A 15,417-nucleotide genomic window follows, 5' to 3' on the forward strand; every position below is an offset into this window, starting at 1 on the left:
GTAATATCCAGGTTAGCTTTAGTTGACAGATTTTTGTTTGCAGTCACATTTCCCATTCCATGCTCACCAGTGATTTCTGATTGCACAAAAAGTATTGTGTTTATACTGTGTTTAGTGTGTGACACTTTATATTTTTATAAATACTCTTGAACTGTATTCAGATGCGTGGCTAAGTTACTTGAAATAGCTTAAACCTTTTGGGTTTTGCTTTAGCAGCCCTTTGTCTATAACTGGTTTTGCCCTATAAATCAGGTAAGACATTTCTGAGTAGTCCAACAAAGCCCCATGAGTGGTGAATTTTCCATTTTGGCTAGAATTATTTAACTAGAATTATTTCCAGACACATGCCAATTCAACTTTGCACCTGCTGGACCTTATAATTGGTTACATCTATGGAAGCCATAGATTTTACTTGTTCTCTTATGTATTCTGACCAGTACTCAGCTGGAGTTGAGTGGGATTCTCTTCATATTTTTGTGGTTCACAGTGAAGTTCTATCCCCTGAAGTTCTCTACCCAGAAAATTGTAGCCCACATTAGTCTCCTTGGACCCCCAGAATCATCTCTTGAACTCAAGGGATTGACAGGCTCCACCTGGGCTCCCACTTCCTGTGTTATTGCCTAGAGACCCTCCCAGGACAAAGTCACTTTTGAGGATTGCATCATTTTTTCCTCTTTCCCCGGGAATTACACTCTCTGTCTCCTGGTATCCAATACTTCAAAAATGATTGTTTCATATATTTCATCTGGCTTTTAGTGTGGAAACAGGTGGTAAATCTAGTCCCTGTTATTTTATATGTGAGAACATTCATATCTTTTCAAGCTTTCAGGTTTTCAAGATTACATAATTATAGCCATTCATTTTAGAAAAATGTATTGCACAATTTTATAGAAAATAAGATGTCTATAATTATCGCCTCAGTAGATACACCAGTGCTATTTATTTTACTTCCATCAAGTATTTCATCTTTCAAACAACTTATCATCTCCTAATTATTTATTATTAAGTAGAACTACTATAATATTTATGGATTTATGTATTTTACTAACTGTAAATATTTGCTAATATAATTACCTTTCTTAATAAACTTCTATTGTCTATATACATATACTTTCACTCCACTGCATATATATATATGCAGTGGAGTGAAAGTCAGTCAGTTGTGTCTGACTCATAGTGTGTGAATCTATATCTCACACATTATATCTGATAATTTCCACATGATCCAATTTCAGGAGAAAAAATTCTTGGTCAAAGACTGACAGTAAAACTTGCAACCTTTTTTATGATACATAAAAGTGGCTGATACATTTTTAAATTCATAGCTGTACCTGAAATATTTACTTTTATAGGGTACTTAACATCTTCAAAAAACAATGAGCTGTAGTTTTACCTGTAAAATCTCAAGAATTGTGACAAAGGGAAGAAAAATATTGGGGGAACACATGAATTTGAAATTATGTTTCTAAATTTATACTGCCAAATCTAATAAAATATTGGGCCGTGCCTGAAAATATAATATTAAACTCATCTTGCTAGCATAAAAATGTATGTTAAAAAAAAAAAGCTTTATATATTCAATTACAGTGTGAAAAATAATCGGTAATTCAACCAGAAGACAGCATTGTAATATTTGACTCTTCTGTTTGTCTGAATCATTTAGAAGGATGACAGAGCCGATAAACATCATGGAGAAGCATTTTCCAGGGAGAGTTTGGGAAGTAATTCTCACCCACCAGTAAATCCGTCCATGAAACATATTTTCTGAAGTACAGCTTCCACTTGCAACATAAGATTCTGGTTACAATTAGCAGTTGTTGTCAACTTTGCGTCACCTCATTAGTTATCCTGGATTTCCTAAGTTTTAAGGTTGATTATAGCTTTACAGTTTCTGAAAGAGTATGTTGTCTCATTTCACACCTATTTTATGCTCAGCATATTTAAAATTCAACAAATTTTAGAAGAAATCAGTTCTACAGCAGTCATGCAAAGAAGTAAAAAACAAACTTGCTGGTGAGAAATTTAGTTATGTCACAGTAAAGTACATGATTCCATAATAAACTGGAATAAGTGCCTTCATCTATATTAGTATTTTCATAATGTTTGTTTGATTTCATTACAGAGAGTAAGATAATGGTAATTTCAAAATTATGTCACTGGTATTTCCAGAAAATGTTATGAATTATTTGTTTAAGCAGTATAGCCACATTCTCAAGGAAGGTTTCAATTTGTAGCTGGAAGACACATTTCTGGAAAGCAGTAGCTGAAAAAATGATGAACAAACTCGCAGCCTAAGTCTATTCACTTAGTGGAAGATGTCTGGGGTACAGAAAAGGGAAAGGAATGCTATCCCTGACATATTTCTGCATATTCCTGATTTGTTGATTTGTTCTGGTGTCTGTAACTTAACTGACATTTTTGTAGTAGGTGAAAATACAGAGATCTTCTATGTGTTTGCTTTTTTTATTTTTAAGAATCTTTTTTTTTTTTTTTTTTACATTGGAGTATAGCTGATTAACCACGTTGTATTAGTTTCAGGTGGACAGAAGAGTGATGATGTGCTCAGTCACTCAGTCCTATCCGACTCTTTGTAACCCCATGGACTGTCACCTGCCAGACTCTTCTGTCCATGGGGATTCTTCAGGCAAGAATACTGGAGAGGGTTGCTATGCCCTCCTCTGGGAGATCTTCCCAACCCAGGGGGTGAACCCAGGTCTCCAGCATTGCAAGAGGATTCTTTATAGTCTGAGCCACCAGGGAAGCACATTTTCTTATGCCTATAAATATATTGATTCTTTTTCAAATTTTCCCATTTAGATCATTACAGAATATAAACAGAATTCCCTGTGAAATAGGTCCTTATTGGTTATCTATTTTATTTATTTATTTTTAAACTTTTTATTTTATGTTGGGATATAGCCGATTAATAATGTTGTGGTAGGTTAAGGTGAACAGCAAAGGGACTCAGCCATGCATATACATGTATGTGTTTGATTCTTAATTGTAGAACTTGAAAAAAAAACAAACAAATACACAAACAGCAACACAGAAAACAAGCTAGAACCACGACGTCTTAGGTTCCACAGTCTCAACTTTCTTGTGACCTTTTGACCTTGCTATTTTTGCTGCCTATATGGTTAGCTCCTGTTTCTGCATAAGTTATTCATTCAAAAAATCACGCCAATGATTTTTTAAACTTATTATTAAAAATTCAGTATAAGGAGATCAATAAAAAATTGTTTTATTAAATAATCTGCTGAGGCATAGAGACAGTTTTGTCTCGCATTGTGTTTATCAGCCTCCTCTTGGTCATTTGTTGTAATCTGGTGTATTTATTATTAAGAGGTAAACGAGAACATCCTATTCTGTGTTTAAAATAGAACACTGGTTGCTAAATAAATGAAAATTGTCTCTGGGCTTTGAAAAATAGCAAGACATAATTTGCAATGGGGCAAACTTATAAATACACACCCAGAAGTTTGCAGTGTTAATATTAAAGTGAACTATTTATAAATCATCAAAGTGATTCCTCTTCATGAATTCTTAACTTGAAGACAGTACCTTTCAAGGTTGAACCTAAAAGTGGGGCAGCCAGAAACATGGACTTATTTTGATGCCACACAAATGCCAAGTCAAAGCTAGATTTATGAAATGTAAGAATTATTAATTATTCCACAATCACAGAAACTCCCACACAAATCTCTAGGGCAAGTACTAATGGGAACAAAGAAATTTTTATTTTCCTCTTGATCTCTGATGCAAATGATAGGAAGAAATCAGAAATCTATTCAGCAACAAGCAGATTATGGTTAGCTACTGAACTTTCCAGTGATGGAGATAAAAATATAAAGGTGAATATTATGAACTGAATTTAATTCAACACATAGATGTGATTGGGTTGTGCTCTTTTACTTACTTTCTTTGTGTTTCTTTTAGGATTGTTTGTATTGATAAGTAAAATTTGGTCCAAGTATTTTAGGAGAAAAAAAAATTTTTTTTTTTTTAAATATTCCAGTAACTCTCAGGCTACATTCAATTTTAGGAAAATTGAAACCTAGAAATAGAAAACACTCTATCTTGCCTCATTTTAAAACTACTTAAGCAATAAAAGACCTTCCCTGATGGCTCAACAGTAAAGAATCTGCCTGCAAAGCAGGAGACTCCAGTTGGATCCCTGGCTCCGGAAGATCCCCTGGAGGAGGAAATGGCAACTCACTCCAGTATTTTTGCCTGGGAAATCCCATGGATGGAAAAGCCTGGTGGGTTACAGACCATGGCGTCACAAGAGTTGAACCTGACTTAGCAAATAAACCACAACCACCAGCGAGCAATAAAAATTAAAGAGAAAATTTCATATGACTTTTAGTCTTCATTTTAATACATTGATGTTTATTTTAAAAAAAAAAAAGAAGAAGAAGAAAAACTATCTCAGATCCTTTGCTGACAATGAATTCTTAGTTATAACCCAGCATAACTTTTGTCTCTAGGAAATATAAATATATAATACACACACACACACACACAATTACATGCTAAAACGCACTTATATAATTATTTTTGTATCTAGGTTTTACAGGATAGGTATTCTTGGACAGGGACCAAATGTCAAACTTGGGTTTTTAAAAAATCTCCAAATTCTTTTTATAACAACTGTGCAGAAAAATTACAATCATAATTATTGCAAAAATGTCCTCAGTTGCTTCAGTCATGTTCAACTCTGCGACCCACACACAGACTGCAGCCCACCAGGCTGCACGTCCATGGAATTTTCGAGCAATAATACTTGCATAGGTTGCCATTTCCTACTCCATTTGCAAAAATAATGGGATGCTACCATTTCCATATAGCTCTACTGTCCATTGCACAACATGTCCAAAGGATAACAAGGAGGTGACTGACCTGGTTTCATATCTGGGAAGTGAAGTACAGAAAGAAATCTGAGAACAAGTATACAAAGCTTTTAGCTTTCCTATCTTAAGATGAAATCCAATATATATACATCATTATGTATATTTCCACATGTCCAAATACTCATTTTGAACTGTATTTGTGCATTTGAGATAATAAATTTACAAAATTTAGCAGAAAATAAATTACATAAGCACCATCACACACTATACTGTTAAAATTATTTTTGAAATCTGAGTTTACTAATGGATCCCTTAAGTTAAGCATATTTCTTATAAAAGTAGACTGTTATGTGTATTTTTTTACAATAACCCAAACATAAAAACATAGCCTTTACATAAATCCATTTTCATCCAATATGTCAAAAATTGCCAATGTTTCACAATGTTTAGAAACCTAAATATCTATTACTAATTTTTGTCAAAGTCAGTGCCCAACAATGGATATATTACAGAATCATAATGGGAATTGTTAATTCCCAAACTCACCAGATTAAAAGGGAGTTCATTTTGCTAAGTGTCTTTAATAGAGACCTAGAAAAATGAGGATGCCACTTGATGCTGATTAGTCTGTTAGGTCTCTGCCATTGTCGTTCTCTTAGCTGTCCTTTTACTAACCAATTTATCCATGGTCTATAACCTTGTTATACAAAACCTTGTCAATGGACTTACAACCTGGATCCACCTAAGCTTGTTAGAATTGCAGAATATTGTGAATCAGAATCTGTTCTACCAAGATTCCCATTAACATGTGAGATGCACTTAGGTTCTTACATGGCTCAATTAAACATTCAACAGCAGAAATTTAAAATATGCAAAAATGGCAACTAGTACAGTCTAACATGGCCTGATGTAACTAAAGGATTTTCATGTAAGCTAGAATTTTACTTTTCTGCATTCTTTTTCTACTTTTAAGGGTTCATAGGGTTAGTAACATGGCCTGATGTAACTAAAGGATTTTCATGTAAGCTAGAATTTTACTTTTCTGCATTCTTTTTCTACTTTTAAGGGTTCATAGGGTTAATCTGTAGCTCAAACAGTAAAGAATCTGCCTGCAATGCGGGAGACCAGGGTTCAATCCCTGGATCAGGAAGATCCTCTGGAGAAGGGAATGACAATACACGTCAATATACTTGCCTGAATAATTCCATGGACAGAGAAGCCTGGCAGGCTACAATCCATGGGGTTGCAAAATGTCGGACAGAACTGAGTGACTAACACACACAAATAACCAAGTTTAATCTCCCATCTCAATGTCTTTAACCTTAATCACACCTGAAAAGTTACTTTTACCATGTAAAGTAAACCATATACAGCTTCCAGGGATAAGGGGATAGACATCCATTGGAGGAGAGTGGGCATTATTTTGCCGGTCACTGAATAATACAAAGTTTAGGATGACATCTTACATACATACCTAATGAGAGAGAGTCATGTAATTCTGTGGTCCTTTGTCATTTCAGTTTTTATCTGAAATAAGTTAAAGGGAGAGAATGGAGCAGGGCATTTGATTCAGGTGAAATAATCCTTGAACTGAGAACCATTCAAGACCCATGTATTTTACAACAGCCTCTGCATATCCACTTATAAGTACTCTGTGGACACACATTTTTATGTGTTATTTGCAACTTAATTTCAATTTATCCAATGGAATTGATTCTATCAAATTTAATATGGCTGTTTAATATGTCTCAAGTACTGCAATAGGTTTATGATAGGATAAATAAATCAAGTGACTATTAAAAGCTCACTTAAAAGCTGCCACAGGGACTCACAAATGTCAATAATGACTCTGAAGTACACATAATCATAGAATAGTAATAATGAAATCAGTCAAATGTATCAAATTGTCTAAGTGAAAATTACACTAAATAAAAATTCAAGAAAATCATCAGTATTTTACTTGTCACCTTTATCAGACCATTGTGTGAATTGCCTCTAACTTTATGAAATGGTAGATGAGCTGTAATCTTAAAACAGTGCCTGGAATGATGAGTCTCTTTCCTGCTAGGTACTCTGTTGATCGGCATACTGACATGGACCGGATTTTCAGTATTCACTCAGAAAATGGCTCTATTTTCACTTTGAAGCCTCTAGACAGGGAATCAACTCCTTGGCACAATATAACCGTCACAGCTACAGAAATAAGTAAGTTGGAAATACATCCATCTGAGCACATTATTTTTCACCAAAGTCTTAAAATAATAACATTAAATAAACTTTTTCTTGAGAGGGATGATTTTATTATTAGAACTGAGAGAAATTACTTAGAGTGTGTTGGATTTTTAACTTATTTTAAGGATTACCAAATATTCATTCATTTTAAATTTGGCTTTCTTTTACATCTTACTGTAGAATAAAACATGATCTAATCATAAAATAATCAGTCTAAGAAAAGCATATCTTACAAATAATATTCACTCTCAATTATATTCTCCTCATTCTATCATGCTTTTCACTTGAGCCATGTAAGAAAACAGATATACATCAGCAATCCATTCAAAAAGTGAATACCCTAGAAATGATGTGTTGCTAAGTTACAAATGGGGCAAACAATACCACTGCTACTCTGTAAATGAGGCTAAAATCTTACACATGTTCTCACTGCAGATAACTCAAAACAAAGTAGCCACATTCCTGTCTTCATCAGAATTCTTGATATAAATGACCACGCTCCAGAATTTGCCATGTACTATGAAACATTTGTTTGTGAAAATGCAAAACCTGGGCAGGTAAGTTATAAACTTAAAAAAATTTTTCCTCTTCACCAAGGCAAATGACATTGCATTAATTTACTTGGGCTTTGTTTTTTTCATGAAAACTATTGTCAATTCACCTTGTCATTTCTTTATCTCCCATACCAAACAACTCACAATAATCTTAAAAATATGAATTTTTTCATTTATTTTTATTAGTTGGAGGCTAATTACTTTATAATATTGTAGGGGATGGGGAACACATGTAAAAATGTGAATTTTTGAATATTTTATATAATCTATTACATAATAGGAAAATTACAATATATGCTTTAATTTATATACCAGGTATATAATAGATATCACATATATAAAAGTTCCTACCTGGATTCATAATTATACTGGTAGTGATATATAATCACAAATGGGATGAAAACATATTATTAAATAAAACATGAAGTAAGAAAATAAAATTGACCTGGGTTAATATAAAGGAAACCATAATAATTTCTTGCTGATTACATTTGCCACTTTCAGTTGCTCAATTAGGTCATTTTGGTTTGAGATTAGTTATATTTTGTCTGTTTTTCCAGCTATAATATTAGTGAGATAAAAAAGATTGTACAAGAGTTACAAGGTCATCATATAAAGCAATATTTCAGACATCACTAAAGTAATTTTAGGAAAATGCTGACTATGTCCACTTTTTATACTAATGTAGTATTTTATCACTGAGCCCCCTAGTATGGACTTAGAGAATACACAATAACCACAATGATGGATACATTAAACTACTGCAGAACTCTACTAATTCTTCATCACAGAATGTTGGACTGTGATACCTGGAAGTGGTGAAACTATTTGTTTTTGTAGAAGAGAATTTGAAAGTAATGGTAATTAAATGACTGTGGTTACAAATCACACAGATGGCAGACCCAGGACTGGAAAACAGGCCCCCCGATGTGTGGCTTTGTATTTTATCCACGATAAAATGCTCACTAGCATTTCACTGCCCAACCTGTCATTTGCTGTTCCATCTTCCCACTGTGGCACACCTTTGACCTACAGTGAGCATGGCTGAGAGGTGCTATAATTTCTCAAATTCAACAGTGTATTACAAAACTTTAGAAGGCTTTATTCGTAGATTCTTCTAAGTTTTGCAGCTACCATTAAAAAGAAGAGCAAACATTTTGAATAAAGTATGTAATCTCATTGTAATTATGACACCCCAAAGCTTTAAAATCTGCTTTCTGGTATTATATAGCATATTGCTCATTTTTCCAAAACTATATTTATAGTTTCCTTAATCTCTAGAAGTGGTTGTGATAATCACTTTTTTTTTTTTTTAAGATCCATCTGTTATGTTCTTTGCTTTTGAAACAATCATTGTCTAGTGGAGGCAAGATGTTGGTGACCAATTCATAATAAAATGGACTGGGAGTATATATTAACAAGTCAAAAGGCAAAAGATATTGACTTGATCTAATTTTGGATTTCTTTTCTTGGATACAATAGTGGCCAGGAAGCAGACAATGATTCATAGAGGTGCTCTGCAAACTGAGACTTGATTGACATTTTTTATTCTTCATTAAATAAGTTACATTAGACAAAGCTATAAAAAACACTGGAAAATTTTCTCAAAATGGAATTTTTTTTTTTGTTTAGTTTCAGTAATATATTTAAAGCCCAAACGCTGATTTTAAATGTCTTGTAATAACAAGAGTTGCTTTCTGTGCTCTATTTAATTGATTTTTCTTTGGTTTTAGTTGATTCAGACTGTCAGTGTCATGGACAAAGATGATCCTCCCCGAGGCCACAAATTCTTTTTTGAACCAGTGCCAGAATTCCCCCTCAATCCAAACTTCACCATTGTAGACAATAAAGGTACAGAGCATTTTTAAGACAATTATGATGAAACATTAAGAGGCAGAATTTAAAAGACTGATCTGACTTTTTTTTTTTTTGTTAACAGATAATACAGCAGGAATCATGACCCGAAAAGACGGGTACAGCCGCAGCAAAATGAGCACGTATTTGCTGCCAATTTTAATTTTTGACAATGATTATCCGATTCAAAGCAGCACCGGCACACTCACCATTCGTGTGTGTGCTTGTGATAATCAAGGAAACATGCAGTCCTGCAGTGCTGAAGCCTTGGTCCTCTCTGCTGGCCTGAGCACTGGAGCTCTCGTTGCCATCCTCCTCTGCGTCATCATACTGCTTGGTAAGCATGCCCCAGAATGATATGCCCCTGTGATATACTCATTCAATTCAAGGAATTCTCTTCTTCATTACCCAGTGCTTGTGTACTGAAAAACACTCTCCTTTATAGCTAAAGAGGGAAAATTTGAGCTTGTTATTAAAAATGTTCTTCTGATTAAAAAAAAAATGAATTTTTAATGGGGGCTAGGTCTAGCTTACAAGAGACCAAAAAACAAGGATATAATAGCTGGTGATATATACAGATATTTTAAAGTACATTTTATATATGTATAGTGTTTAGTGTGAACTAATATGGTCACATTTCAAATGGTACTTCATTTAATAATTGATTGAATTTTTATGTCAACTAAGGTAAATACTTTCATTCTTCTACAGAAGGTTAGATAACTTACACAAAGTCACTCATTAAGAAAGTGTTCTAACTATCATTCAAACCCAGATTATTATTTGTTAGAATTCACCTTTCTAATCATTGTCCTCAAAAGACTATTTTACAAATAAAATTCCTAATATTACCATGTATTTCACACATGGAATTAACCAGCCCATTTAAGTTGTCACAATAATATAGACATTTTTTCATAATATTTGTTATATGTAGTTTCAGTCCACCAAAGAAAATGCTTAAGTTCATTTTTAAAAATATCACTATGACACTGTGACCATACCTACTTCAGCAATATTTTCTAAATCAAGTCATGCTTCCAGTTGCAAATGCTTTGAGTATGCCCTAACAGGACAACAATTTAATTCAATTAAATGGTCGTTCCACTGTAAAACATTCCCCCAAAACTTGTTTCCATCAAATACTCATCCAAAATGAATGCTTAGGGCAGGAGCGCTAGCCAAATTTATGTTCCAGTACTCATATGTGTTGGCTCCTTTTCACTGCAAATCCCTTCAACCTATCTGGATGTGGTCCCTTTGGCCAGATATTCTTGCAGGACTTCAGCAGGGAACTGATTCAAGTGAGGGGAAAACATTTGTCCCAGTTATGATGGTCCAACTATTTAGAAAAACAATTTATCAGGGTGATTTTGAACTTACACAATACTACCATCAGCAGCAGCAGTCTGCATGTCCACGTGCTGTTAGAAATTTCAACTCCTCTGTAAAATATTGTTGTATCCCTATGGAGATTAAATTTACCCTACCCTTTCAGCAAAGTGCTACTGATATCACGCTGTTTTATTTGCTAAAATAGTTCTACTTCTCTAATTTAGAACAAGATGGAAATAGGTATATTTTGTTTTTTCCTTAATTCCAGTATTAATACAATACATACACACAAAAAGGCATGCATATGAGGGAATAATATTCATCTGCCAAAATAAGTTTAGATATCATAACATTATTCAACTAAATCTCTATGCAGAAATTCTAGAAGGCTCTTTTATTCAGAAAAGTTTGCCATCTTTCTGACCTGGGCAATATGGAGGGCACACATTTCATATATTTTACCTTTCAATTTATTATCTAAACATGGAATTATTTTTTATTATCTTAGTCAGAATGTGTTCTAATTCATAAGGTTTTTATTATAAACTTTCTTAAGCACTCTTGCTATTATTTCAAGCCTTTATACTAATGACTGCATATAGTTGCTATATTTCTGTAGTTAGGAGATCGGCTCTGCAAGGTGGATATAACAAGGGCCATGATATTTTAGGCCTATCCTTTCACAGTTTGAAGAAATGTAGTTCTTCATTTATATCCTTGACACAAGGCAGGGGTTAAAACCTAGGGCAGGACTTCTTAACCCCTTTGGTTCCTTGAACACCTTTGGTAGTGAAAACGAAACTTGTGGACCATATTAGAATAATAATTTAAACTTATTAAATAAAACATGTAATACAAAAGGAAATATATATATATCCAAATTGAACAAAAAACAGAAAGCAAAATGTGCTTATATATGCTTTGTTTTAGTGCAAGCCTAATGATCGTTCGTGACATGTCCTAACTATAATGAAATATAAAGTATCTATGATTTCCATTGGTTTGATAGTCACCATACTCTTACTATCCCTATAATTTATGCTGATATTTATGACAGAAAGTGCTACATTCAGGTTACAAATTAGTAAAAATAATGAGGCATTTTTTTATATTCCTTATCCTAGCTTCTCTGAATTGCATTCACATACCCCAGATTAATAACCTCAGTGGAGGGAAAAGAAGCAGATAATTTTGACCTGGCAAAGGAGAAAATACTCAGAGCAGATTCTAAGGGCCATTTGTGAAAATGCATAAACTTTATATTAGCTAAGAAACCCTTGAAGTGATTTGACTATACCATTGTTGTGCTAGACATATAGAGAATTTATAAATTAGTTTGGACTCCCCAGGTTGTGCTAGTGGTAAAGAACCCATCTGCCAACCCAGGAGATGTAAGAGATGTGGGTTCAATCCCTAGCTCAGGAAGATCCCCCGGAGGAGGGCATGGCAACCCACTCCCATATTCTTGCCTGGAGAATCCCACAGACAGAGGACCTCAGTAGGCTACAGTCTATAGGGTTGCAAAGAGTTGGACATGATGGAGCGACTGAGTACACACATGTAAATTAATTCATTGAATATTAAACTTGGAAAGAACCATCTTGTTCTAATTCATGGCTCACTAGATTGGTGGATTTCAAACCTATATTGAATTTAATTAACACACTCATCCTTTAATAAGAGAGAGTAAAGATATGTCTCATTTTCAATGGATAGTTTTTTATAATGCGTCCAGCATGACTCTGAATATAGCTCAGCACCAAAAGCCTGCTTGGTGCAGGTTAGTAAAGATATTTCTAAGGATTTTTTTGTTTTCTTTCTACTAATTAGTACAAGGTGAGGAAAGTGTTTTGGTCAATATAACAATAGCATTGGACAGGCCTTAATGGTAGTTACAGGGGCATCAGGGCCATGGTGAAGTGCAGTCTCAATGAAAATTAGTTTTTGTAATCTCAAAACAAAGACTGAAAAAAATGAATGATAGAATTTGAGCCAACACTTTTTTTATTTTTCAGTGAAACATCAGTAATACCAACAAAATATTTTCACTTTCCTAAAGTAAGAGAAAATTTGCTTTTTTTTCTCCCCAGCAATGTATAAGTATGCTTGGGAAATTTTTCTTTATATCATTTTAACTTTTCTTATACATAAAATTATGGACTTGGTCCATTCTCAATGGAAAACATACCTTTTTGGAAATCACATAATCTTTCTTACATTTTTAAATGTAATTTTTAGTTTATAAATGTATTTATCTTGCAAATGTTTGTTGTCAAATATTTGCCTAATAGTTTACATTTCACTAGTATAAAAGAAATAAGAAGGCATATCATATGTGAGGAGGGTTCCCAGTGTATGCAGAGGGACCAGCCTCGAAGCTTGAATACAACTGTGTAAGTCAAGAAAGTCCTTAGAAGCAAGGTAATTTTTGTAAGATGAGTAGAAGGTAAGGATGAGTTTAAGTTTGAATTTAATATTGTAGCATATAGAACTATATTTCAGATTTTAAGTAGGCTTTCAAAACCAGGTCAATAATGGGAATGGATGAAACCATGATATATATGTGTGTATACATATCTATAATGTGTGTATACATATGTATATACAATACACATGACACATATTTACACATATATGCATATAAGGCATTTATGTGTATATATGCATAAATTTGAATGTTTTGCATATATCCCCTGAGTCGTTAAGAAAGCATAAAATTTGTGCTCAATTTCTCTTGTAATAATAATGATTGTAGTTTTAGAATTTTAATATTTTGAAACAAATGTGCATTGAGGAAAAGTGAGATATTATATACTCAGTTGGCTAAATGCATTAGTCATAATTAAAGTTTTTCAATGCCTCAGCCCTATAGAAGATTGAGTCTCAAAAGCAAATAAATGGGACTGTATTATCTGCTTTTTTTGTTTTGTTTTGTTTTCTTTTCTTTTCTTTTATCAATATAGCACATCCAGTCTTTGGCCCAAATTATGCTGCATTTGTACAGGGTAGTTAGTCTTTATATCCAAATGAACTTAACACCTCTTTCACCACATCAAGGTCACAAACATAGGAATGTGCTGTATTTAAACCAGAATTATGGAAACTCACTATTTTCTCTCCGTCTCTTTGTTATATTTGTTTTTTGTTGTTTTTTGTTAATAGTTTTAGTTGTGCTTTTTGCTGCATTGAAGAGGCAAAGAAAAAAGGAACCTCTGATAATTTCAAAAGACGATGTCCGGGACAACATCGTGACCTATAACGATGAAGGTGGCGGGGAAGAAGATACCCAAGCTTTTGACATCGGCACTTTAAGGAATCCAGAAGCAAGAGAAGATAGTAAACTTAGAAGGGATGTAATGCCTGAAACAATTTTTCAGATAAGGAGGACTGTACCTCTGTGGGAAAATATTGACGTACAAGATTTTATCCATCGAAGACTAAAAGAAAATGACTCAGACCCAAGTGCACCTCCTTATGATTCACTGGCAACTTATGCCTATGAAGGGAATGATTCCATAGCAGATTCCCTCAGTTCTTTGGAATCTCTTACAGCAGATTGTAACCAAGATTATGATTACCTCAGCGACTGGGGGCCTCGTTTTAAAAAACTTGCTGATATGTATGGGGGTGATGATAGTGACCGAGATTGAGTATGGTATGACTTCATGGATGTCGGTGGAAGTACTCTCTTTGCTACTAGATGGAGTGGCCTGCATTCTCTTCCTTGGAGGAAATTTTTAAAAAGTTAAAATTACAAACAATACGTAGGTGTTGTCTTAGTAAGAGTTTGCTTAATCAGTAAGTTTCTGTGAATGAATATGAATGACATAGATTTTAAAAAGTAATAATAACCAGTTCACCCTCTTTGCCTAACAATCTCTGAAGGAAAGTATATCACATCAATAATCGATAACATATACATAAAAGGCTTTTTGTGCCTTTTCTTAGATATAAGAACTTTATAAATAATGTTTTCTTAACTGACTTACAGTCACCTTTACTATTAAATGAAACATTGTGCAACTGCTTTGTAAATTAATATAAAAAAATATATCCCTAAAGAAATAGGAATGACTATTACTGCCATATTTATTTAGTTGAAGAATGTCTTTGTGTTAATTCATTCATATTTTTATAAATGTATATTTATATTTTTGTATTTTTATGAAATAAAATAGTATTTATAAAAATAAATTTCATTTTATTTGATTCCTATTAGTACTTCTGATATTGCTTTTAACATTTTTTAAACATCTTTAAAAGTAAAACATGATTTACTCAGGGAAAAAGTAGCTAAATTATTGCATGCAATTTGGAACTAGAATATCATGGGACTATAAAAAACTTTGGTACGGATTGTGATTTTCTGCTTCAAGCTCTCAAATATGGACAAGTGTTTACCTAGCCAATGATGTCTACCCATTGATTAGGATGTGAGACACTTGGAATATAAAATGTTATAAATATATCTGTGAATAATTAACTAAATTTTTGTACAATTCTTTCCTATGGGATCAACCAGTGAATTTTATCTGAGAGTAAAGTATGTGTCAGTAATGTGTTGATGCTAAAAAAATCTAAACCTTCCTTCA

The 15,417-nt window shown here is 33.4% G+C and overlaps 1 protein-coding gene across 2 annotated transcripts in view; it reads left to right on the top strand.

Annotated features, from left to right (window-relative positions):
* CDH9 (cadherin 9) overlaps positions 1-14,924 on the top strand; it is a 137,663-nt gene extending 122,739 nt beyond the window's left edge. For both annotated transcript variants that reach the window (XM_043488759.1, XM_043488760.1), the window contains 5 exons: positions 6,919-7,055; positions 7,518-7,639; positions 9,370-9,487; positions 9,576-9,827; positions 13,988-14,924. In XM_043488759.1, coding sequence (XP_043344694.1) covers positions 6,919-7,055; positions 7,518-7,639; positions 9,370-9,487; positions 9,576-9,827; positions 13,988-14,475 — 1,117 coding nt within the window. In that variant the 3' untranslated portion in view covers positions 14,476-14,924. The remainder of the gene's footprint in view (positions 1-6,918; positions 7,056-7,517; positions 7,640-9,369; positions 9,488-9,575; positions 9,828-13,987) is intronic.
* The last annotated feature ends 493 nt before the right edge of the window (positions 14,925-15,417 follow it).

This window comes from Cervus canadensis, chromosome 16 (assembly GCF_019320065.1).
Source record: "Cervus canadensis isolate Bull #8, Minnesota chromosome 16, ASM1932006v1, whole genome shotgun sequence".
Lineage (NCBI taxonomy): Eukaryota > Metazoa > Chordata > Mammalia > Artiodactyla > Cervidae > Cervus > Cervus canadensis.